Source organism: Tamandua tetradactyla, chromosome 14 (assembly GCF_023851605.1).
Source record: "Tamandua tetradactyla isolate mTamTet1 chromosome 14, mTamTet1.pri, whole genome shotgun sequence".
NCBI lineage: Eukaryota > Metazoa > Chordata > Mammalia > Pilosa > Myrmecophagidae > Tamandua > Tamandua tetradactyla.
The window spans coordinates 45020999-45046483 of record NC_135340.1 but is presented as its reverse complement, the minus strand read 5'-3'; the positions used below and the strand labels follow the sequence as shown (position 1 = coordinate 45046483).

The following is a 25485-nucleotide window of genomic DNA, read 5'->3' as shown; positions in this document are numbered from 1 at the left end:
TTCTTAGTATTCTCTGCAGCTAAGCTGTGGTTAGAGTGGAAAAATCATGCATTTTCTTAACCAAAAATGGGAACAATTATCAATAATTCTAAATTATTTTTAAATATGTATATAATCTAGGTAAAATGCATAGCAGAATGTAGGAACATAGTGTTTTTAAGAAATGGTAGTAATCATAATAATCATTTTATTTGGTAATCTTTGAACATTAACAAAGGAATATGTATTCAGAATTATTACTCTCCTTAGGGTCCAATTAAAAAAAAGGTTGCCTTTTTTGCATGTAATTTATAATAGAAAAGAGAAACAATATTTCTGTGAACACTCAGAGTTTAACAAGTCATCATTTCATTTCACTTTAAAAACCAAAGTGTGGTCAAATTGCACAGGACACACGGACTTTCTGGTAAATGGGCAATCTAAAAAGCATCCCTTGAATTCATATGCTGGTTTATGAATCTCTTTATAGCATTCCTAATCTCTTTATTTCTCAGTGTGTAAATGGCTGGGTTCAGGAGAGGTGTGATTACTGTATAAAACACAGCAAGAAACTTGTCCACCCAGGTGATGCTCAGTGGCCACAGATAGATGAAGATGCAGGGACCAAAGAACAGCACCACCACGGTGATGTGGGAAGTACAGGTGGAGAGAGCCTTGGAGGCCCCATCCTTAGACTTTAGGCTCACAGTTAATAGGATGTAGGTGTAGGAGATCAGCAAGACAATGAAACAAGTTGTGGCCAAGAACCCACTGTCAGCATTTATCAATATGCCCAGAGTGTGAGTATCCGTGCAAGCTAGTTTGATCACCAAAGGGATATCACAGAAAAAGCTGTCCACTACTCTGGGTCCACAGAAAGGTAGGTGCAAAATCATAGCCAGTTGACTCATGGCATGTCCCAAGCCAATGATCCATGATATTAAAACTAGCCAGATGCACTTTTTTCTGTCCATGATGATGAAGTACTGGAGTGGTTTACATATAGCCACATAACGGTCGTAGGCCATTGTCACGAGCAGCACCATCTCACCCCCCCCAAAGAAATGCACACAGAGGATCTGACTCATGCAGCCTCCAAAGGAGATGGTCTTATTATCCTTTAGGAAGTCTGTGGTAAGTTTAGGGGTAGTGACTGAAGAAAGGCAAAGGTCAATAAAGGAGAGGTTGGCTAAGAGGAAATACATAGGGGAATGGAGATGGGGGTCAGTTATGATTAAGAACACAACAAGAAAGTTACCCACCACGGTCATTAGGTAGAGTATAGAAAATGGCACTAAGAGGAAAGTCTGCAGCTCCTTTGACTTACAAAGTCCACGAAAAATAAACTCCGTCACCACAGATAAGTTCACTTCTTCCATTTAGTCCAGTTGGTTTCAATGTGTCAAAAAGAGAAAGAGAAGATCTAAGCACTTCTATAATGGAAAGCAGAATTTAATATTCAGATATTACAAAACATATCAGTACTTCTCATATGCAAAATTTAAATCTTAACATTGTACTAAGCTCAAAACTGAAAATAAATGTTTCTTGACTTTACAAAAATGTACAACCGTATGTTCAAGAATAGAAGCTAACCTAAGTTTGTTAGGGAAGACCAAAACATTACCCTAAAGAAGTTCAATTCTTATGCATCTTGAAGACAATGATTCTGATTTAAAATGTGCAGCAATACAATCCATAAACGGTTTTTCTAAGCCTTACATCTTTCTCTCCTGCAGGGAACTAGAATGAAATATCTTGAATGTAGAGCTCTAAAGCATATTTTGTATTCCTTTATTTTACCAAAGATGAACCTGGTCCATAATCTAAAGCTACATTTTGATCCAAGACATACTTCTCAGAAACAGTCCTACTGCTAATCAGAAATTTAAGAGTAGACAGAATGGAATCAAAGTCTACTGTAAACTATAGGAAATATTTCTTCCAAGTGATCTGAGAAATGATTCTTATGTTCCAAAGCAGATCTTCAATGCTGACTGCACATTCTTAGTATTGCATATTTTCCTGCATTTTGAATCTCTTCATGGAAGATATTTCCAAAAACCACCTATTCCTTGGCCTGAGAATTACCAATTATTAGCATAAATTGGCTGGCCCTTGGCTTTCACTGAAAAGAATGTTTTAATTTTTTAAAGAATAGCTTGGATAACAGACATAGAATGTTACTTTTACTGCTGACTGAACTGGGAGAAATATAAATTTTATGTTTATATTGAGATGTCTAGAAATGCATACATATATAAATACTTTTAATACATTAACTAATTAAAAAATTGTAACATATTGTCATTTTATTTATGAGAAAGCTTAACTTTCCCGAGTAATACATCCATAAAGTGGCAGAGCTAGAATACAAACGGAGGTCTACTTTACAACAAAGCCTCCTATATAAGCTACCTGCTTGAGATTACTTCTGGTAAGAGTGTTGGTTTTGAGAAGACAAGCAAACAAATAAGATTTCTGAAATAAGAAATTTTGTTGTATGAAGAAGTAATCCATAGGCAAATGTAAATGGACAGTAATGATAGGAAAATATGTTCAGATTTATACTAAAACCATTTTCACTTCAATATCTTCATATTGAACTGAACTTAGTCCTATTGATATTAATGACTATGGTTTTTCTTCATTAATTAACATTTTGAACAGGTGATAGATCAAGCAAAATCTAAGAGGAATAAGAAACTGTCAGGATAAGGTAGAGGTCCTGGAAAACAAATATCCAAACGGAGCATCTGGGAACTTTTAAGATAATAGAAGGACAGTGCATATTGTTAGTGGGTGAAACTCTAAGGAGCCTTGAAATTCCAGAGATTAGTTGAAAGAGAAAGTTTTTAATTTTCTGTAAGCATATCAACTATATAACACATTCAGAGCTCTAAGCTCAGTGAGTCTGTATGGTAAAAAAGTGCTACAGAAAAAAATACATTTCAGTCTTAAATTAGTAGGGGAGGTACATGGATTAGAAATGAAAATTCAAACTGAGTTTGGGATATACTTACCCTACAAAGATCATCTATGAAATCAGATAAAGTTCACTGATAATGTTCTCTGTATTCTACCTTAAGTCTTAGATGAAGTTCAACTTACATACTACTATGAATAGTGCTGGTTCATAGTGCTGGTGGGCGTGAATCTTCCTTAGTATGCCACATATACACTCCATTTAGTACCCTCTTGACTGGGAAACTTTCCAGCTCTGTGTTTTAAATAGAGCCAAGTATTTGGAAAGTTTTCATATCATACTCCTTGGGGACTCTTAGCTTCCAAAATTACCTGAACTGTAAGCATCATCTAGTAATAAACTCTTCCCAGAGCTGGATTCAAATAGGCCAGTAAAATGCTACCAAAAATGTAAAGGGATGTTTAATATATTTTTCTATTATTCTGTTAAGAGAGTACAATTTTCTCCTTTTTCCTCTAAATAATTTTGGTAATAAAATTGGACTAAAATATCAATTTCAGTCCCGACAGGACTTAGATAAATTTCATAGATGGGCAGGTAACAGACACCTGATCATTGGCTCATTGCAGCTATGCCCAAGATTTACAGTCAACCTTATACTTCTGGTTCCTGGGACTTCAGAAGAATAGTTAGGTCTCAGTACTCACTTTGATTTCTTGAGCTGAGTCCCCAAAATTAGCATATCGGTTGTAGTACCATATTAGGGGAAAAGACAAAGGGAAAATATGTTCTAATTTACTACTTTATTAAGAAATAATATATGAAAACAGTCTAATTGAAGAATATTCAAGTAATTTAGGTATATTTGGAGCAAATATTGAGGGCCCCCTTCATTTGCCCTCTGCCATTCTTACTACTTTTGGGATTAAGAACTATTAACAACTTTAACTGCATCCTACTGTCATTCCTATTGATACTGATGAATACACATATCAACAAATAGCTTCTTTTTTATTTGTTTTTCAGTCTCTTTCTCTATCCATTTTATTTCTTTATTTCAAAGCATTTAAACAAATTTATTCACTCTACTGGCCATTATCATGTCTTGGTGTCTAGTGTCTGTAACCTTCTCAGTCTGGAAATATAAAGATTAAATGCATATTTTTTGACTTGTCTATCAGAAAACACTTTTCAGGCACTATGTCATATAAGTAATAATTTGGTCCACTTACAAATGAGAAAATGCGCTAAAAGAAGCTAAGGGTTTTAAGCAAGTTGCTAGTAGGTGAAGGAATGACAAGAAGTAGTACCTGGGGAAAGATGTTGATGTAGATGAGTGTTTTGGCTGAGTGATATCATTCATACAAATGTCAAAAAAATAAAAACCTTTATAATCCAAGAATTTATTCCATAAATAAAACATTTGAAAAGTGTTTTATAATATCTTGTTCATTTTTATTCAGACATAACTTATATGTAGTGAAACTTAAGCTTCTAACTTTACCATCTTGTAATCACACACATACATTTCAGTACCCACCATACCACTGAGATATAGAACAGTTTCATTTCTCTCAAATTCTTCTTTACTACTTTTGTTTGCAAAACACTTTTCTCTTTTCTGTCCCCATAATTTTGTCTTTTTCAGAAGGCCATAAAAATAGAATGATATGATATGCTACCTCTAAAAATTATCTTTTCACTTAGTATGGTGCATTTAAGGATGAATCTTAATGTATGCTGTTTTCTTGTTCAGTAGTAATTTTATTGTTATGCAATATTCCACTGTATCAATGAGCTACACTTTATTCACTCTCCATTTTTATTGTTTCTATTTCTAGTGAGAATAAACCTGGTATAAACAATTATGTGAGGTTTATTCAATGTGCTGTTTTTTGGGGGGGGGGCGGGGGAAAGCACAAACAGAGCTATAGACAGCCCACGTAGGTAAAGAAGAGAAGCCAAGGAAAACAACAAGGAGAAAAAAAAAGAGAAGGAAAAGACAAGTCTGTCAACTCATACCGCAATTGAGGAAGGGGTGCACCATTCCTGGAAGTACTGCAATACCAGGTCGGTGCATGGAGTGGATGGAGCAAGCTCCTATTCCATCTCCCTGCTCCAAAAATCCATTTAATATATTGTCCTCGGATAGAGGACGTATCAGATATTAAACTAATAAGAACAGATACTACACTTGATCTTAGCCAAAAGGCCGAGAAGCGATCAATGTGCTGCTTTGAATCTGGTATGTACCTCAGAAAAGGCCACATTCTTTTAATCCATTCTTGTGGGAGAAGATGTACTGTGGGTGGGACCTTTTGGTTAGGCTACTTCAATTGAGGTGTTACCCTCCCTATTCAAGATGGGTCTTAATCTTTTACTGGAGTCCTTTGTGAAGATGATAAAAGACAGTTAAAGCCTACATAACTTAGAGATAAATTCCTCAGGAGAAACAAGCAAGGACAAAAAGAAGTTGAGAGAAAGCCAACAAAAATTAGCATGTGCCTTCTCATGTGACAGAGGAAACCCAGATGGCAGCAGCCTTCCCTCAGATAAAAGCATCTTCTTTTTGATGCCTAAATGTGGACACTTTCATAACTTTCAAACTGTAAATTTGTAGCTTAATAAATTCCTATTGAGAAAACCAACCCATTTTTGGTATGTTGCATTCTGGCAGCTTTAACATACTGAAACATGTAAGTTTTTTATTCACTTGGGTAAATATCTAAGTATACAATTGTTGGGCCATATGGTTAATTGTAAATTTAATGAAGTAATTGTTCTTAATAATTGTTTTCAGAAGTGGGAAATAAATAGCTATTCATCATATGAAAATGTATCTATAAGTATATCTAGCATTAGTGTTGTTATAAGTTATTCAATATTTTCATCTGATTTATTCTGGGCTCAAACTCATTGCATATAAAACTTGAACTTTTCTGTCTTCAAAAATGCTGTCACATGGCAAAGTTTGGAAAATGAGAGTCAAAATAGAAAATACTAGATGTTGGAAGGATCCAACATTCTCTAATGAAGTTATAAAGTTTTATTGAATATTTTTATAATGCATGGCCTTTTTACTATAGACTGCTTCAGATAAAAGGATGGACCTACAGAAAATCCAGAGACTGGTACTTAATAATAAATGAAAATAGCGTGGTAAGTTAATTAAATCATAAGTTGGAAAATTTTGGCAGAGAACTGGAAATTATAAAAGAATTAATTATAAATTTTGGAACTAAAAAATACAAAGAGTGTAATTAAAAATTGTATATGTTTAATATCAGATGGGAAATATTTGAACAAAATTAGTGAACTTGAGGATAAGTCAGATAAATATTCAGTAGTTTCACATCAACAGTTTGAGAAATTTGTGGTAAATTATCTGTTCAAGTATTATGTGTTCTTCATTTTCTTCACCTTTTGTGATTCCAAATAAACCTATGCTGTACAATTTTAATGTGACCTACAAAGCACACTCTCCATTTGAAAAATCACAAATGTATTTTTTATTTGTAAAAAGAAAATTATCCCATATTGAATTTCAAGGATATAAGAAGGAATAAAACAAACTGAAGGAGTTTATGTCTGAGTAAACATAAAAGTATATAATTGTGTTTTCCTGATTTTAAATATGTGCAGAACTAAAACGTATGACTCTAACAATAAGATTCTGAGTCTGATTTTCAGAGATGTCAAGTCTACAGCTACAGAAAATAAGATTTTCCTTCAGGATACTCATAGAAATGTCTACATCTTTCAGATGGTGCTTAAGCTTCTCGTTTGAAGCCTTAAGCCCATCCCTTTCACCCCTTAATGTAGACAGTGTATCTAGCAACAACAAACCAACATCTCTATAACTCTTATTTTTACAAAACTCTCTAAAGGTGTCAAAAACATTATCCCCCAGAGTCTGGATTCGTACAAGTGAAGCATTAGGAGAATCAAATGATGATATTTTGACTACCTCCTTTGCCAACTCACCCCATGGATTGGGAGTGTCATTCTGATTTCGGGAATCAGAGTTCTTAGTGTCTCTGAATCCAGTCAGAGTAGAAAACCATTCATAAAAACCCATTTTTAAGATTCTGTTCCTTAAGAACCACTCCTGGTACCAAGATGTATTAGTTAGGGTTCTCTAGAGAAACAGAATCAACAGGGAACACTTGCAAATATAAAATTTATAAAAATGTCTCATGTGACTGTAGGAACACAGAGTCCAAAATCCACAGGGCAGGCTGCGAAGCCAATGACTCTGATGGATAGCCTGGATGAACTCCACAGGAGAGGCTCACCAGCCAAAGCAGGAATGCAACCTGTCTCCTCTGAGTCCTCCTTAAAAGGCTTCATGATTAGATTTAGCATCACTAATTGCAGAAGACACTCTCCTTTGTCTAATTACAAACGGAATCAGCTGTGGATGCAGCTGACATGATCATGACCTAATCCTATGAAATGTCCTCATTGCAACAGACAGGCCAGCACTTGCCCAATCAGATAAACAGGTACCACAACTTGGCCAAGTAGACACCTGTCCCTAACCATGACAGGAATTGATAAATAGCCTAACTTACCATAAATTCTCATAAATCAAGTTCATGTGTTTTAATCTCTATTATAAAAACAAAAATGGTAGTAAAAAGCCTATATTTTACAAGATAATGGAAAACATCGAATAATAACCATAATTATTCAAAAGCATGGTAAGAAAGAAGTAAATCTAGAAATTGGAGTATAAAACTTGTAGGATAAAAAAGGAAACCCATAGTAAGATGTTTGGTTAAATATATATATGTAATTATATTAAGTATAAGTGGGCTAAATAATATAATGAAATATAATATAACTGAAAGAAAGCTAATGGATAAAAAGAGATTTTTCTAAGCTACATTATGCTTACAGGAGAGCCAATTAAGTTTGAAATTTACAGAAAAGCTGAAAATGCAAAGATGGAAAATCTCACTATTCAAATATCAACCAAAAGAAAGTCAGTGTGGTTATAGTATAATAAATAAAGCATACTTCTAAGAGATGAAAGGAAATAATTTGCAATGATTAAAGTGCCAAACTATAACGAAGATAGAATACTTTCAATTTGTGTATACCTAATTATACACAAGTGGAAGGTGAAGAGTAATTCTAGTAAAGTACACCAGAATCTTATCCATAATAAAGGTCAGAGTACAAGACTTGGCCAGACTACAGTTCTGAAACTTGCAACAGATAGGGTTATATCATGTTCAAACTATAGAAAGACAAAGATAAAGGGAACATTTTGAAACAAACCACGGAGGAACAAGTTGGAAATCTTTCTTATCTAAAGAGGAAAAAGCATAACAATTATAGTGAACTTCTTGTCAGAAACCATTCAAGAAAGAAGAGTATAGAGTGAAATATTAAAAATTTTGAAACAAACAAACAAACAAAAAAACATTAAAAAGTGCATCAACTGGAATTCTATATCCAGCAAAATTGTCCCTTAAAAGCAAAGGACAAAAATACATTTTCACAGGCAAAAACCAGAGAGATTTCATTACTGCCAGACCTACCCTGCATAAATGTAAAAAGTATTTTAGGTAGAAGGAAAATGATATAGGTTAGAAATTGAGATCTACATAATGAAATAAAGTCCAAGCAGGAAATAATGAAGGCAAAATACAATTTTTACTCTTTATGAGATTGATTTAGAGGGCAGGACAAAATGGCAGCAGAGTGAGGTTCTAAATTTAATTTGTCCACCAGAACAAGCACTAAATAGGCAGGAACTACACAGAACCACTGATGGAGGGACATCAGTGACTGGACACACAGTGTATAAAAGCCTGAAATGGGTGGGATGGCTGAGACATCACACGGAACTGTAAGTCTACCAAGATGTGGAGGCCGGTGCCCCTCCCCCATAGGCATGGCAGGCTGGTTCCTCTAGGGGAAAGGAAACAGGTTTTACCAGTAGCAAAGAATTTAGCTCAACCAAGCTCCAACTGTGGAATTCATTAGCAAATTCTGACTTTTGAAAAGAAAACCCAAGCTCAGATAAACATGGAGTGAGAACTAAAGAAATGAGGAGTTTTCATTCCAGGAGTTGCGGTGGGGCTGATGGAAAAAATAAATAAATAAAAAAGCAGAGGTTTTTTGAGTTGGACAGGGCAAAATACTGGAAAAGTGCTAGACCCCAAGAAAAGGGGCACATAGAGCCAGGGGGACACATAGACTCACATACCAACTTCAGCTCTTGATTGGAAAATCTGGTGAGTGGGGTCCTTGAGAAAGCTTTCTTTTTTTTCTTTTTAAGTTCTTAATAACTCCTTAGATAGAACTGCAAGCATTCTCAGGCTCTGGTACTGCTCCAGGCAAGAGCAGAATTAAGGCATGTCTGAGAGACAAAGTAAATAGGTGAAAGGGGCAATTTCCCTAAAGAGTGCATCTTCCCTAAGAAAGGAAGGGTAGGGCCCAGCTCATGTGAAGACACTCCTTCAGGGAATTAAGGCCCAATGGGCTGGAAAACAGAAGCAATCAAAGACCTCCTCCTCCTCAGCTTCTCTCTCAACCATGCCACCTACAGGGACAGGCTGCTGATATTAAAGGCACCACATCACTTTATGCTGTGGACCAACAAGCACTACATTCTGGGCAGGATAGGAAAAACACAGAGACTAGGGGTTTCATAGGCAAGCCTGCAACCTGCTGGGTTTCATGCTCAAGGAAACTTGATGTTGGTGATTCTCTCCTAAGATGTGGGCTTGTCTGGTCTGGGAAAATCTGATGGAAGTTGATAATAGTTGAGAAGATCCTCCTCAAAAAAATGACTCCATATAGGCAGGGCAAGAAACAGTAAAACAAGAACTTAAAAACTCAGATCAGTTAAACAGAACCTGTGCTAGAGGTCCAGAATAAGTTGAATGGAAAGACAAAGAACAGATAGAGAACAAAGCTTACAAACAAGAACACCCTAGTAAAAGAGAGAAAATGACCTCCAGAATACACTTATTAAGGAAATCACATGGCTAGACGCCAGCAAAAATAATGAGTCATACTAGGAAAATCAAATGTATGGCCCAGTCAATGGAAAAAAAAAATAACAACTCAAATGAGATACAGGAGTCGAAACAACAAATTCAGGATATTCCAACAGACATGCAAAATCTCATCAAAAATCAGATTCATGTCTTTCATAGGTGACAAGAAATTTTAAGTGATTATATCCTCTATTAGTCTTCCTGCTCCTTTTCCCTTCTCTTCTCTTCTCTTTCTGTGACATCCAAAATATGTAAATTTGTATGCATCATGCTGTTATTTAATTCCCTGAGACTCTGCTCATATTTTTCTGTTCTTTCCTTATATCTTTTGTGTGTTGGATTTCAGATGTCCAGTCCTCTAGTTCACTAATCCTTTCTTCTGCCTCTTCAAATCTATTGTCGTGGTTCTCCATTGCTTTTTCCCTTTCTTCTATTGGGCCTTTCATCCACACAAATTCTGAAATTTATTTGTTCAACCATTTGAGTTCTTCTTTATGTTCACCCAATGTATTATTTTATCCTGCCTCAACTCATTGATCTGATTTTTGACATTTGAGACACAAGTCCAAAAAGTGCAGCATACTACAAATAGAATAGATCCAAATAGACTCACTCCAAGATACCTCCTAACCAGGTCCTCAAATGTTAAATGCAAAGAGAGAGTTTTGAAAGCAGTAAGAGAAAAGCAATCCGTTACATACAAGAGGAGCTAGATAAGATATGTGTAGATTTCTCAGAAGAAACTATGGAGATGAGAAGGTAGCAGTATGATATATTTAACCTACATAAAGACAAAATCTGCCAACCAAGAATCCTATATCCAACAAAACTGTCCTTCAAAAATGAGGGGGAAATTAAAATATTTTCATACAGATATTGAGACAATTTGTGACCAAAAGACCAGCTCTACAAGAAATTCAAAGGAGATACAGGCAGACAGGAAAAGACAAGAGAGAGTTCTTGAGAATAGTGTAGAAATGATAACTATCTGCACAGATAAGAAGAGAAAAAAATATATATGACATATATATATATCAGTTAGGATTCTCTAGAAAGCAGAATCAACAAGAGATATCTGTAAATATAAAATTTATAAAAGTGTCTCATGAAACTGTGGGAAGTAGAGTCCAAAATCTGTATGGCAGTCTATGCACTGGCAAATCCAATGAAGTCCTCAATAAACTCTCAGGAGAGGCTGTCTGGCTGAAGCAGGAAGAGTTATTGTCTCTTCTGAATCCTCTTAAAAGTCTTCCAGTGATTAGATTAAGCATCACTCATTGCAGAAGGCATTCCCCTTACCTGATTGCAAATTCAATCAGCTGTGGATGCAGCAAACATGGTCATGAGTTAATTCCATGAAATGTCTTCATAGCAACAGACAGGCCAGCACTTGGCTGACTGGGCAATGGGGCACCACCTTCTGGCCAAGTTGACACATGAAACTGACAATGACAACATGTAAAATTCAAAAGATGAAATGATAGAAGAAAATACTGCCTTTGTAGTAACAGCATTAAATGTCAATGGATTAAAGTTCCTGTGTCAGTCTGAAAGCTACCAGAATGTGATATACCAGAACTGGAATGGCTTTTAAAAACGGAGTTTAATAAGTTGTAAATTTATATTTCTAAAGGCATGAAAATGTCCCAATTAAGGCAAGGCTATAAAAATGTCCAGATTTAGGCATCCAGGTAAATATACCTTGGCTCAAGAAGGTCAATGATGTGCCAGATTTCTCTCTTAACTGGAAAGGTACACAGTGATGTCTGCTAGTTTTCCCTCCTGGCCTCTTGTTTCATGAGGCTCCTGCAGGGGCATTTTCCTTCTTCATCTCCAAAGGTCTCTGGCTCTGTGGATTCTGTTGGTTCTGGTTGCTTTGCCAGTTATGGTAGCTATAAAGCTCTTTGAAAAATGGCTCCCTCTTATAAGGCTCCAGTAAGCAAACCCGCCTTGAATGCATGGAGACACATCTCTGCAGAAACCATCTATTCAAAGTTTGTCACCCATAATTTGGTGGGCCGCATCTCCATGTAAACAATAAAAAAGATTCCACCCAGCAATATTGAATGAGGATTAAAGAACATGGCTTTTTGGGGTACATAATAGCTTCAAGACAATACACTCCCCAGTAAAAAGACAGAGACTGGCAGAATGGATTAAAAAATAGGATCCACCTATATGATGGCAATAAGAAACTCACTTTAGACTCAAGGATAAAAAATAAATTGAAAGTAGAAGGTCAGTATAAGATATTTCATGCATGCAACACCCAGAAGAGAGCAGGGGTAGCTATACTAATATCCAACAAATTAGATTTCAAATATTAAAGAATTAAAAAAGACAAAGATGGACACTATTTATTAATAAAATAAATAATTCAAGAAGAAGGCATAACAATCATAATTGTTTATGCACCAAGCCAGATTGTTTAAAAATACATGAGGCAAATGCAATCAACACTGAAGAGAGAAGTAGACACCTCTACAATAATAGTTGGAGACTTCAATTCCACACTCTCATCAATGGATAGAACATCTAGACAGAGGATCAATAAGGAAAAATAAACTAGACTTAACATACATTTACAGAACATTAGACCTGTCAACAGCAATACACACATTTTCCCCTAGCACTCAGGGATCATATTCAAGGATTGACCAAATGTTGGGCCACAATCCAATTCTCAACAAATTTTAAAAGCATGAAATTATAAAATACAAATTCTCGGACTCCTGGAATGAAGTTGGAAATCAATAACAGGCAGAGGGCAGGAAAATTCACAAATATATGGAGGTTTATCAACACACTCTTAAACAACCAGGGGGTCAATGAAGAAATGACAAGAGAGATCAGGAACTATCTTGAGGCAAATGAAAATGAAAATGCAACACATCATAATTTTATGGGATATGGCAAAGGTGATGCTGAGAAGGAACTTTATGCCTTAAATGCCTATATAAAAAAGAAGAAATCAAGAATATAGGAATTAACAGTTTATCTGGAAGAACTAGAGAAAGAAAAGCAAACCACAAGAAACAAAAGGAAAGAAATAATGAAGATTAGAGCAATAATAAATGAGATTGAGAATATGAAGACAATAGAGAAAATCAACAAAATGAGAAGTTGGTTCTTTGAAAAAAATCAATAAAATCAACGGACCCTTAACTAGGCTGGAAAAAAAGAGAGCATGCAAATAAACAAAAGCAGAAATGGAAGCGGGGATATAACAACTGACCCCACAGAAATAAGGAGAATACTATGAGCAACTGCATGTTAATAAACCAGTTAATGTAGATGAAAATAGATGACTCCTTAGAAAGCCATGAACAACCAACATGGACTAAAAAATAAATAGATGACCTTTACAAAGCAATCAGAAATAAAGAGATTGAATCAGTCATCAAGAAGCTCCCAAAAAAGAAAAGTTCAGTACCAGGTGGCTTCACATGAGAAGTCTACCCATCATTCAAGAAAGAATTAGTACCAATCCTGCTCAATCTTTTCAAAAAAATTAAAGAGAAGGGAAAGCTACCTAATTCATTCTATGAAGCCAACATCATGCTGATACGAAAGCAGAACAAAGATAGCACATGAAAAGGAAATTACAGGTCAATGTCGTTAATGAATATGTATGCAAAAATCTTCAATAAAATAATTGTAAATACCATCTAGCAGCACATTACAAGAATTATACACCATGACCAAATAAGATTTATTCTAGGTATGCAAAGCTAGTTCAGCACAAGAAAATCAATTAATGTATTACACCATATTAATAAGTCAAAGTGGAAAAGCTACCTGATCATCTCAATTGATACAGAAAATGCATTGATAAAATTCAATTTCTTGATGAAAACACTCAAAAGGATCGGAAAAGAAGGGATCTTTCTCAGCATGATAAAAGGAATATATGAAAAGCCCACAGCTAACATCATTGTCAATGGTGAAAAATGCAAAGATTTCTAAGATCAGGAACAAGACAAGGATGCTCACTGTCACCATTGTTATTCAACATTGTGGTGGAAGTTCTAGCCAGAACAATTAGACCAGAAAAAGAAATAAAAGGCATCCAAATTGGAAAGGAAGAAGTAAAACTCTCACTGTTTGCAGATGACATGATACTATATGTTGAAAATTCTGGAGAATCAGCAGCAAAGCTACTAAAGCTAAGAAATGAGAGCAGCAAAGTAGCAGGGTACAAGATCAACACTCAAAAATCGGTAGTGTTTCTATACACTAGTAATAAGCATCCTAAGGAGGGAATGAAGAAAAAAATTCCATTTACAATAGCATTCAAAAGAATCAAATATCTAGGAATAAATTTCACTGTACATACAAAAGACCTATACACAGAAAATTATAAGAAATTAATAAAAGAAATCATGGAAGACTTAAATAAATGGAAGGGTATACTGTGTTCATGGATTGGAAAGCTAAATGTAGTTAAGATGTCAATTCTACCCAAATTGATTTATAGATTCAATGCAATACCAATTAGAATACCAACAACTTACTTTGCAGACATGGAAAAAACAATTACCAAATTTATTTGGAAGGGCAGGTGCCCAAAATAGCTAACAGTACCTTGAGAAAGAAAAATAAAATGGGAAGTCTCACACTACCTGACTTTAAAGTATATTTGCAGTAGTCAAAACAGCATGTTACTGGTGTAAATTTATATTGACAAATGGAGTCAAATTGAGTGCTGGTTGAAACAGAGAGAGGGATTCTCTCTTCTGAGTTTTCCTTAAAAGTTTTCAGGTGTTTAGACCAAGTATGACTCATTGCAGAACACACTCCCCTTATCTGACTGCAGCTGTAATCAGCCATGGGTGCAACCAATGTGCTCATGATTTAGGTCCATGGAATGTCCTCATAGCAACAGATAGGCCAGTGCTTGCTTGACCATACAAATGGACACCATCACCTGGTCAAGTTGACACATGAACTCAACCATCATAATTTCCATAAACATAATCTCAAAGTTTCCTAGAACAATTGTTACATGTAAAATGGCAGATAATTCCAGGGAAGAGTGCTGCATTGTTGCATATGTAGAAAATTCCAAAAAAAACAAATTCATATACCTCAGGGAAAATTTGCTTCATACATTGACTTTGTGTTATCTAAAAGGAGCAATGAAAGGTAATTTTAAAAGAATGTTGCAGAGATAAAGTGGAAAACAAAATTTGCTGATTAGAAGCAGTTGTATGAATCACTGTGTGTGTATATATATAAAAATATCTTTAAAAATTTAAATTGTGAGAATTATTAACCTAATTAAATGTGACTAAGGCCACTATTACTTCCTCAAGTTCTTTCTTTTGTGTTTTCAATGTTTTTTAAAGCTGTTAATATTTATTAATAAAAGTATGGATTTTCACAATACAAAATGAGACGTTTAAAAGGACTCCCTGTTACATGAAGAAATACTGCACAAATATTGAACAAAATTAAATCAAGTTAAACTTCTCTCATCAAAGCTCAAAAGTAATATTATGGAAAAATTCCCAGTATGGGTTCATTCTGAGTTATAAACTTTGTATTTCTAATGCCATTTCTTTCTAGTTGTACATATATTAGTTGAAAATGATATAAATGATGAAGGAGGAAAAAGAGAGGGAAGTGACAGAAATATAATAAAATATGGGAAAGATGGAAATATGCTAGTCAGTTGAGAAAATAAAGGAGAGAAGATTAGCAGTTTTTGTGTGATTCATCTAAGTCCAAGCTACTTAAGCTCCCTGAATGACTGCTACTCCTTCACAATAACAGCTTAGACTCCTTATTATACATGATGCATTCTTGTCTGTTTCTGATATCAAACAGAACAGTGGACTTTCTGCCCAATGCACATCAGAGCCAATTTATGACACCAAGGTTTCAAAGAAAGAAAGAGTCAAATCTATGCATAAAGCAGAGATCTGATGGCCCATCAGCCCCCAAATCTCCCTCATCTAAGGAGTTTAGAGTTTCTATGGATTCAAACAAGGGAGGATGGGATTGTTACTACCACAATGGTAAGTATACACAAGGTTGAGTCTAGTCTATAATTACCATTACAATAATAGGTATAAATAAGGGTGAGACTAGGCTAGAATAACCATTTCAATAGTAACTGTAAACAGAGCTGAGACCAGGCTAATATTACCATTATAAAATTATAAATGGGGCTGAGACTAATTGACTTTCATCACTTTTGTGTATTAACTTCTATCTATTCAACAATATAAGAAAAACATTTGTATAATGATTCCTTGATCATAATCATTTGTTAATTCTTAATTAGGGGTTGCAGCAATGAAACTTCTTAGATTGTAGTTGCACATATTCCTTAACTTCAGGTTTTGGTTAAGGTATTAATGCCTTTTCTGTAGTTATGTTACTGCAAGGCTAGGATATACTTGTTTTGAAGATAAGTGTACTTGTAATATTAGTAGTAATATCATTAGTCCTGCTTGTCATATTGAATGAAATAAGATCCTATTCCTGTGAGAACCCAAATAAACCAAATACACCAACGGAGATAGAGCCAGTGTTTAGTGTATTAATTTGATTAAACACTATAGTTACACTATAGTTATATCATCTGATTCACCAGGTATATAGGTGCAACATTCAGTGCCTATTATAACACATGTCCTTCCTTGTGAAGTTCTCAGGACATCTAGATCCATTCAGTTTTCTAGTACTGCTATATGAATTAAAGTCATTTCAATATTTAAAAGAGGTATACAATTGAAGCTATCACTTCAAGTTTATTGTATAAAATTGTTCAGTGTTTCTATTCTAAGTTTGATATCATCTATCCCTAAAGAAGGCAGAAATATAGTTAGGTGGTCATACCAATGAATTACTAATCAGGCCCATCAGCTTTTAATAAAGGTAAATTTGCCCCTGATTATAAGGTTTATGAATATTTCTTTGAGCTTGGGGTAATCCTAAAGTTCATCTGTCTAGCCAAGTTTGGGGCAATCAGGGCCATATAACCATTGAGTCTATTTGGAGCTACCTAGCAAATACCAGGTCTATTGAATCAATCTGTCTCAAACCAATCATTTTCCTATAATACTATGGTTTGGAGACATGGTTCTGGAGGCAACTATGGCGTTTTTCTTCTATTGAAGGGATTATGTTGCTGAGAATGGTTTCATTGTTCCCCATAGAGAGTGACTGTCTAGTTTAATCTACCATCCCTTGGTGTTAGCCATACCTACTATCCCAAAGTTGTAAATGTCCCTCTTTTTCCCTAATAGTTAAATGTTCAACCTTCTTGTCTAAATGGTTTGCATGTTGAATGACACTTGCTAATTCTTTGCTATAAGAGAAACAAATTTAATGACCTGGTATTTCCAATTTAATTGACCATTCATTTGGATTTGCATTAATTGTGCCTATGATATCCAGGATCCCTTTCTGTTTTTACATCTCTGATTAATTTTCTTAGTTCTTTGAAGTCAGTTCCTTAGAGGAGTGATATCCACTGGGTAACCTGGAAACACTAATGTAAGTAATTGACCACATACCCAACAGAACTGATTGATTCATAGAAACTGCATAAGAATGAGCCCATTGTAAGAGAGACATTACTAGATTTTTTTTTTTTTTGCATGGGCAGGCACCGGGAATTGAACCTGGGTCTCTGGTATGGCAGGCGAGGACTCTGCCACTAAGCCACCGTGGCTCACCCTCATTGTAAGAAAGACATTAATGTTTGACAGTATGTCAGCTCTTTGAGTGTTACCATAGCAGGGATTATAAAAAAGGAAAGAAGTCCAGAAATACATGTTGGGAAGGTTCTTAATAATTTCATCTCTCTATTGGCTACTAATGAAAGTATTTCACTTTTTTATTAAAGTTTTGAGTGTTTTTAACAGTAACCAGGAAAAAAAATAAATGCTCTACTACTTATTATTTCTTATCTGTTCTTTTGAAGATGTATTTCAAATCTTCCAAAGGTTCACATTGATTCCAGTCTGCTGGAGGCTCATAAGCTTCCTATCCTTTGAAGTCTCTTGCAGTTAATTTTTTGGTATTTGTTCTGTGGAGGAGTCTAAGTGAGAAGGACTGGTTTGGGGGTGCTGTTTTTGGTCTACTCTGGTGTACCTGTAATTTCATTCCCGTTAATTTACCAGAAGAGGAGTAGTTAATATGACCTTATAGGGAAATTCCCACTTTGGTTCCAATTGGTTTGTAAGATAATGACTTTTCCATTGCCTTAAAGGACTCAATCCCCAGGTTTAAAGTGATGAATGGGAGCATCTGTGGATAGGGGAGTCAACTTGAGGCACAGTGGTGAATTGTCTCTAATGTGGCCCCTAGGGATTACATGTATTTTCTGTTTCTAATTCATGGATTTCTTCAGTCCAGATATTAGAAATGGTCTCCCATATACAATTTTGATTGGGCTCAAAAGGAGCCTACTTCTGAATGTTACTCTTATCTGCATCAGAGCCACTTGGAGTCCTTGTCGCATGAGAGATTAGTCTCCTCCAGAGTTTAATTACCATTTTTTTGAGGATATGAGTCATCTTCTCCATTTTCTGGTAGGTTGTGGTCTCCAAGATGCCTGTAAGTTCCAATATATAGTTAGTGGTCCTGACAGCTCTTGTGACATTTTTTATTGAAAAGCCACTGTTATCATTCTATTGAAAATGGGAGCACAAACGTGGGATTATTCATTTCAGGAACACCATAGTTACTTCTGAGGCTCACCTGGTATTTCCAATTTAATTGAAGATTAAATTTCCAATTTAATCTTCTATGGAAAGGCTTCTACTCATCCTATAAATATATCTACAAAAAGAAGAAGATATTTATAATTTCACATGCTTTTGGCGAATAAGAAAGTCCCATTTGCCAGTCCTCACCAGGTGATGTGCCTCTGGCTTGTCCTTCCTTTGTAGTGGGTGGAGGCTCAGGTTTTGGATTATTTTTAGCACAAGTTAAAAAATAGTTTTGTGTTATTTTCTAAATGGTTCTTTACATTTTTGGTCTTATATTATTCTTCAGCCATTGATACATGACATCTCTTCCATACTGACTGCTTTGATGCAAGTACGAATGACTTCCATTAAGTGTTCAGGAACAAGAATTACTCTATCTTTATTATAAAGATTATTATAAAGCCATCCTTCCTCAGTTCCTTTTTATGGAATGTTTGACTGAGAACTAGCAATGCCCCATTCTCTTGCTCTCAATAGGTCTTTTCTTATACCTGATATCAGAGAAAGTATTAGTGGCAAGTGTGGAGATTTTAACATGAGTGCAGTTGTTGCTTCTAGATCTGCTATTTAATTACATTTAATAGAATATAAACTTTCCTCTTTGATGGCTGTAGCTATGTACTATGGCCATTTCTTTAGGTAGCATTAGTGCATCCAATAAGGCTAAGATTATGCCCATGTATTTAATCTCCTTTTTAACAGTTGTTAAGAGTCCTCTTTCCTTCCACATGGCCCCATGGGCATGAACTTTATTAAAATAATACTTAGAGTCTTTATGTATGTTTATCCACAGTCCTTTTCCCAGATGTAAAGCTCCAGTGAGTGCAATAAATTTTGTCTTTTGTGCAGACATATCTAGTGAAAGGGTTCCCCTCTCTAGTACTGTTTGTAGAGTTCCCACTCCATAACCAGCTTTTTGAAGCCCTTGTTCCGTGATTCATCAATTATATGTAAACGTAATTTTTCATTTGGAAATTGCATAGGTTTCCCTTTTTCATTTGGAAGTAAGTTAGCCAGGTCTAAACTAGAGAAAACTTTTAGGGTGATGTTTGGATTATTAGCAGAATAGTTTGATATTTGTCTAATGGTCCCACACTGAGCAAACCCACCTTCTTGTTCTAATAAAGGAAATACATAGTACAACTTATGCACAGAGATGATTGTCTTAAAGTGAATTTTTCAGCTTATTTGAGAATGCACAGATGGTCACTAGAGCCTTTATGCATATTGGTCATCCTTGGATAGTATTGTCTCACTGTTTAGAGAAATAAGCTATGGGACATTTGGCATATCTTAATTAATCCAATTAATCCAACTCTTTATCTTTCATGTACAGAAAGGTCAAAATGTTTGCTTGGGCCTGGGAGGCCTAGGACTGGAGCTGTCAAAAGTTCTCTTTTTATTTTCTGGAAGCAATTTTACCTTCTGTTGTCCAATTTAGAGGTTCCTGCTCAGATCCTATCAGGGCTTTAGAAAAGGGTTTTGCTATTAGCCCAAAATTAGGTATCCAAATTCTAAAGAATACTGTCATTCTTAAGAATCCTTAAAGCTGACATTTTTGTAAGTGGTTCTGCTACTTGGGCTAAAGTCTTCTCACAATAGATTTTGATGTTCTTTGGACAACTCAAAACCTGAGTGTTTTACTGATGTTTGTCAAATTTGAGTTTTTTTCTTTGAGACTTTGTAACCTTGGTCTGCTAAGAAATTCAGAGTTTGAATTGTGTTCTTATCTGAGAAGTTTCTCTGGTATGACTTGCAATGTCTGTTGCCACAGTGCCTCAGCAGGCTGAGTTCTCACCTGCCACGCTGGAGACCCAGGTTCAATTCCCAGTGCCTGCCCATGCAAAAAAATGTATATATACCATCTACATACTGTAATGATACTCTTTCTTACAAGTGCAACTCCCTTAAGTCTCTAGCTGAAGCTTCTCCAAATGTTGTGTGAGCATTTTTAAATCCTTGTGGAACAACAATCCAACAGTACTGCTTATATATATATATATGTATATATAGTAGTAATGGCGTCTTCCCATTAAAAAGCAAAAAGTTCTTGAGATTCAAGTTCAAGGGGATATGCAGTAAAAGGCATCTTTCAAATCTAAGACTGTGACTCAATAAAGATCTTCATATAAGGTAGAAAGAAAAGTATGTGAATTGGAAAACCAGGTGGATGTCTTCTTTAGTTTCATTAATAGCTCAAAGATCTTGCATGAAATTATATTCATTTAGTGTGCCTAAATGAATACCAGTAGTATTGGCATTATATGGTGATTGACAGGGCCATACTAATTAATATTTCAAAAATATCTCTATTAATGGAGCAATTCCTTCTCTGGATTCAAGTTTAAGTGGATATTGTTTAAGATAATGTACAGTACCTGCCTTTTGAAGTGTTACTTGAACCAGTCTTACTGTTTTTGTATGTCTAAGTTCTCCATCAGCCCCAGCATGTTTCCAATTGTATAGCTTTCAAGATTTCTTCTGGGAGGGTGACCTGTTTATCTTCCTCACTGAACAACAGTGTGTCTTGCAATGCATAAGTTTGTCCTGGAAGCATTTCTGAGGAAGAAGTTATCTGGGCATTTAACTTGGTTAAGACGTCTCTTCCCAGAATGGAAACTGGTCATTCCAGTACATACAGGGAATTATGCTTTAAATTTTTGGTCCAAATTAGACAGTCTAACCAGCTGCAAAAATATTTATTTCCCCTTTTACTGTATACCTTATTATAGTAACTGGCTATTTGGAAATTAGATTAGATTCTTTATTTAATATGGAGTACATGACTCCTGTATCCACAAGAAAGTCAATTGTGTTTCCACATTTGTTTTTACCCAAGGCTCTCTGTGGGAGATTGAGAGAAGCGGTTTTTCTTCTAATAGAGAGCCTGGGCCCCTTTAAGTCGCTTTTTGTTGTCCCATCTAATAATGCTCTAATTTAGCCCACTCACACTCATCATTCAGATTCCATTCAGGATCCCTTGCTGATACTGTTAAATTTGCTCCAGCATATATTGGGTTACCAGGATTTTCTCCTTGTTTCCTACTTGCTTCCTGCTTTTCCATTACTATTCTTCTCCTGTTATCAGGGCATTAAAAAAGGCATAAATATCAGCCCAATTTGGGTTATATGTCACAAATATTGAAGGAATTAAGCTTTCCATTTTCTTTGGGTCCTCTCTATAGAGTGGGGTATTATTTTTCCAGCTATATAAAATTGATGTGGAGACAGGGGCATGCACATACACGAATCATCTCAGGCCCCCTGGTTTGTCTACTCATGGGGGCACTTCGTTGGAGGTTTGGAAGTTTTGCTGGTGGCTTTGCTGCTAGTTTTAAAGAGCAGGTCTATCTGAATTGGGTACCCTGGCAGGTATAGGAGAAAGGAATCATTTCTATCTCTAGGTCTCTTACCCAGAGAAAGAGGGATGCTGAGGAGGATGCAGAGGATGGAGGAGAGCTTCCTCCTTGTCTTATCTATTGGCCCCTCAGTTATAAGTTAGATGTGTAGTGGATGTGGGAGTAAATAAGAATTCTATTTGATCCTCTAAATTTAAATCAGGCTGGAACATTTTTCTTTTCTCTGTTAACATTTACAGGTAAGATTTTACATTTTCCTGCCAACATTGATTGCTGGAAGACACCAACAAAGGATTGAACATACATCATCTCATTCCATTTTTGCTCTATTTGGCAAAACAACTCTAACTTTAATACATGTTCGGAGCCAATCTCGTCATTTCTCTCCTGATTCTAAATCATGTTGAATTCAGACTGCACTACAGAAGTAAACTATATATTTTTTGTTTTTTAATAGGTTCACAACTAAAATCTTTCCAATTTTCAAAATACTGAAAAAGTGGAATATTTAGGAATGCTATCAGAATGAGAATTTCCCATTTTAAAGAATTTCTGTAGTCTGTAATCAATTAAAACACTTGAACAATAAAAATGCAACCACATACCAACTAACAAATTTAAAAATGTACTTAACATTTATTAAATGTTGAAGTGACACACCAATTGTTAATTGGTGTGTCACTTAACACCAATTAACAATTAACAATTGAACAAGCACTAAACATTCACTATATGTAAGTAGCATAGCAGGTAACAGTTAAACAGGTATACTTAATTTTATTAAATGCTAATTCATAATTAGAATCAGAACTTTGAGCAGTCAGACTCCTTGCTTCTTAGGAATCTTTGTCCCATCTGGGATGCCACAATGATACCAAACAAAAGCAGTGGGTTCTCTACTCATTGCACATAACAGCAAATCCGAACACTGAGTGTCATGGTTAGGGACAGATGTCAACTTGGCCAAGTTGTGGTACCTGTTTATCTGATTGGGCAAGTGCTGGCCTGTCTGTTGCAATGAGGACATTTCATAGGATTAGGTCATGATCACATCAGCTACATCCACAGCTGATTCCATTTGTAATCAGCCAAGGGGGAGTGTCTTCTGCAATTAGTGATGCTAAATGCAATCATGGGAAGCCTTTTAAGGAGGACTCAGAGGAGACAGGTTGCATTCCTGCTTTGGCTGGTGAGCCTCTCCTGTGGAGTTCATCCAGGCCATCCATTGGAGTCATTGGCTTCGCAGCCTGCCCTGTGGATTTTGGACTCTGCATTCCTACAGTCACGTGAGACACTTTCATAAATTTTATATTTGCAAGTGTTCTCTGTTGATTCTGTTTCTCTAGAGAACCCTAACTAATACATCTTGGTGCCAGGAGTGGTTCTTAAGGAACAGAATCTTAAAAATGGGTTTTTATGAATGGTTTTCTACTCTGACTGGGCTCAGAGACACTAAGGACTCTGATTCCCATAATCAGAATGACACTCCCAATCCATGGACTGAGTTGGCAAAGGAGATAGTCAAAATATCATCATTCGATTCTCCTAATGCTTCGCTTGTACAAAGCCAGACCCTGGGGGATAATGTTTTTGACACCTTTACAGAGTTTTGTAGAAATAAGAGTTATAGCGATGTTGGCTGGTTGTTGTTAGATACACTGTCTACATTAAAGGGTGAAAGGGATGGACTTAAGGCTTCAAACAAGAAGCTTAAGTGCCGTCTGAAAGATGTAGAGGTTTCTATGAGTATCCTGAAGGAAAATTTTATTTCCTGTAAGCGTAGACTTGAGATCTCTGAAAATCAGACTCAGAATCTTATTGTTAGAGTAGCAACTTTACAACGTAAACTGAAATCTCAGTCTTGCATGGTGCCTGCCGTTAAAGTGAGGGCATTGATTGGAAAGGAGTGGGACCCTGAAAAATGGGATGGTGACATATGGATTGATAATGATGTTGGGGGTGAGGTTGAAACCCTAGACCATGCTGAGCCTTCTTTAGATAACCCTGTAATAGTCTGCCCTGAGGACATAGCCACCCCACCTCCAGCCTGCCTTGAGGAATTGGCCACCCAACCTCCTCCTGAAGGGATTAGCCCTAGAGTTATTAATCCTGTTTCACCAGATGAAGCTGCAAATGAAAGCCCTGAAGCAAATGGCTTGGAAGATATTTCTAATTCTTTTCATGACCCACCCCCACCACCCCTCATTTCTTCTAGACCTATAACTAGACTAAAGTCCCAACAGGCCCCTAAAGGTGAGGTACAAAGGTGAGGTGTGATACTTTGTAATCACACATGAGGAGGTACGTTATACTCCAAAAGAGCTGTGTGAGTTTTCCTATTTATATAGACAGAAATCAGGGGAATATGTGTGGCAATGGATTTTAAGAGTGTGGGATAATGGTGGGAGGAATATAAGGCTGGATCAGGCTGAATTTATGGATATGGGCCCACTAAGCAGAGATTCTGCATTCAATGTTATAGCTAGAGCAGTTAGAAAAGGTGTTAACAGCTTGTTTGAGTGGTTGGTTGAAACATGGATCAAAAGGTGGCCAACATTACCTGAGGTTGAAATGCCAGAACTGCCCGGGTATAATGTAGATGAGGGGATCCAGAGGCTTAGAGAGATTGGGATGTTAGAGTGGATTTATCATGCAAAGCCTGCTTTTACACCCCAGGAATGTCCAGAGGATGCACCTTTTACCAGAACAGTGAGAAATAAATTTGTGAGACTAGCACCATCATCCCTCAAGGGCTCTGTGGTTGCACTTCTCTGTAGGTCAGATATTACTGTAGGAACTGCTGTCACTGAGCTTGAATCCTTAAACACAATGGGGATGACAGGATCCCGAGTTGGCAGAAGCCAGGTGGCAGCACTTAATCACCAAAGACAGGGCAGACGTGGGTATTATAATAGACAACAAACTCAAAGGAGGCATCAAAATTATATGACACGCAGAGATTTGTGGCATTGGCTAGTAAATCATGGGGTGCCTAGAAATACAATAGAAGGGCAGTCTACTAAATTCTTGTTGGAGCTGTATAAACAAAAGAGTTCTAGGTCAAGGGAACAGAAGTCTAACCTGAATTACAAAAACACAGAGTCACGGCCCCTTAACCAATTTCTGGACTTGAAACAGTTTACAGACCCTGAGCCCCTTGAATGAAGGGGAGGCCAGGTCCCTATGGGGGAGAAACCTGTTACACTGCCACAAATTTATACTGTTAACCTTCCTCTAAGTCTTCCCCAAGGAGACCGACGGCCTTTTACCAGGGTAACTGTGCATTGGGGAAAAGGAAATGATCAGATATTTCGGGGATTATTAGACACTGGTTCAGAAGTGACATTAATTCCAGGGGACCCAAAACGTCACTCTGGACCACCAGTCAGAGTGGGGGCTTATGGAGGCCAGGTGATCAATGGAGTTTTAGCTCAGGTCCGTCTCACAGTGGGTCCAGTGGGCCCCTGGACCCATCCTGT

The 25485-nt window shown here is 36.3% G+C and overlaps 1 protein-coding gene and 1 non-coding gene across 2 annotated transcripts; both read right to left on the bottom strand.

The window, feature by feature from the left end:
• Window positions 1-419: 419 nt before the first annotated feature.
• LOC143655069 (olfactory receptor 4K3-like) lies at window positions 420-1358 on the bottom strand. Its single transcript, XM_077126616.1, has one exon. It carries the CDS (start codon window positions 1356-1358, stop codon window positions 420-422), a length of 939 nt encoding a protein of 312 aa, XP_076982731.1.
• A 3580-nt stretch (window positions 1359-4938) lies between these two features.
• On the bottom strand, window positions 4939-5129 carry LOC143656635 (U2 spliceosomal RNA). The gene has a single exon (XR_013162547.1). It is a non-coding gene; the product is annotated as a U2 spliceosomal RNA (small nuclear RNA).
• Between the last annotated feature and the right edge of the window lie 20356 nt (window positions 5130-25485).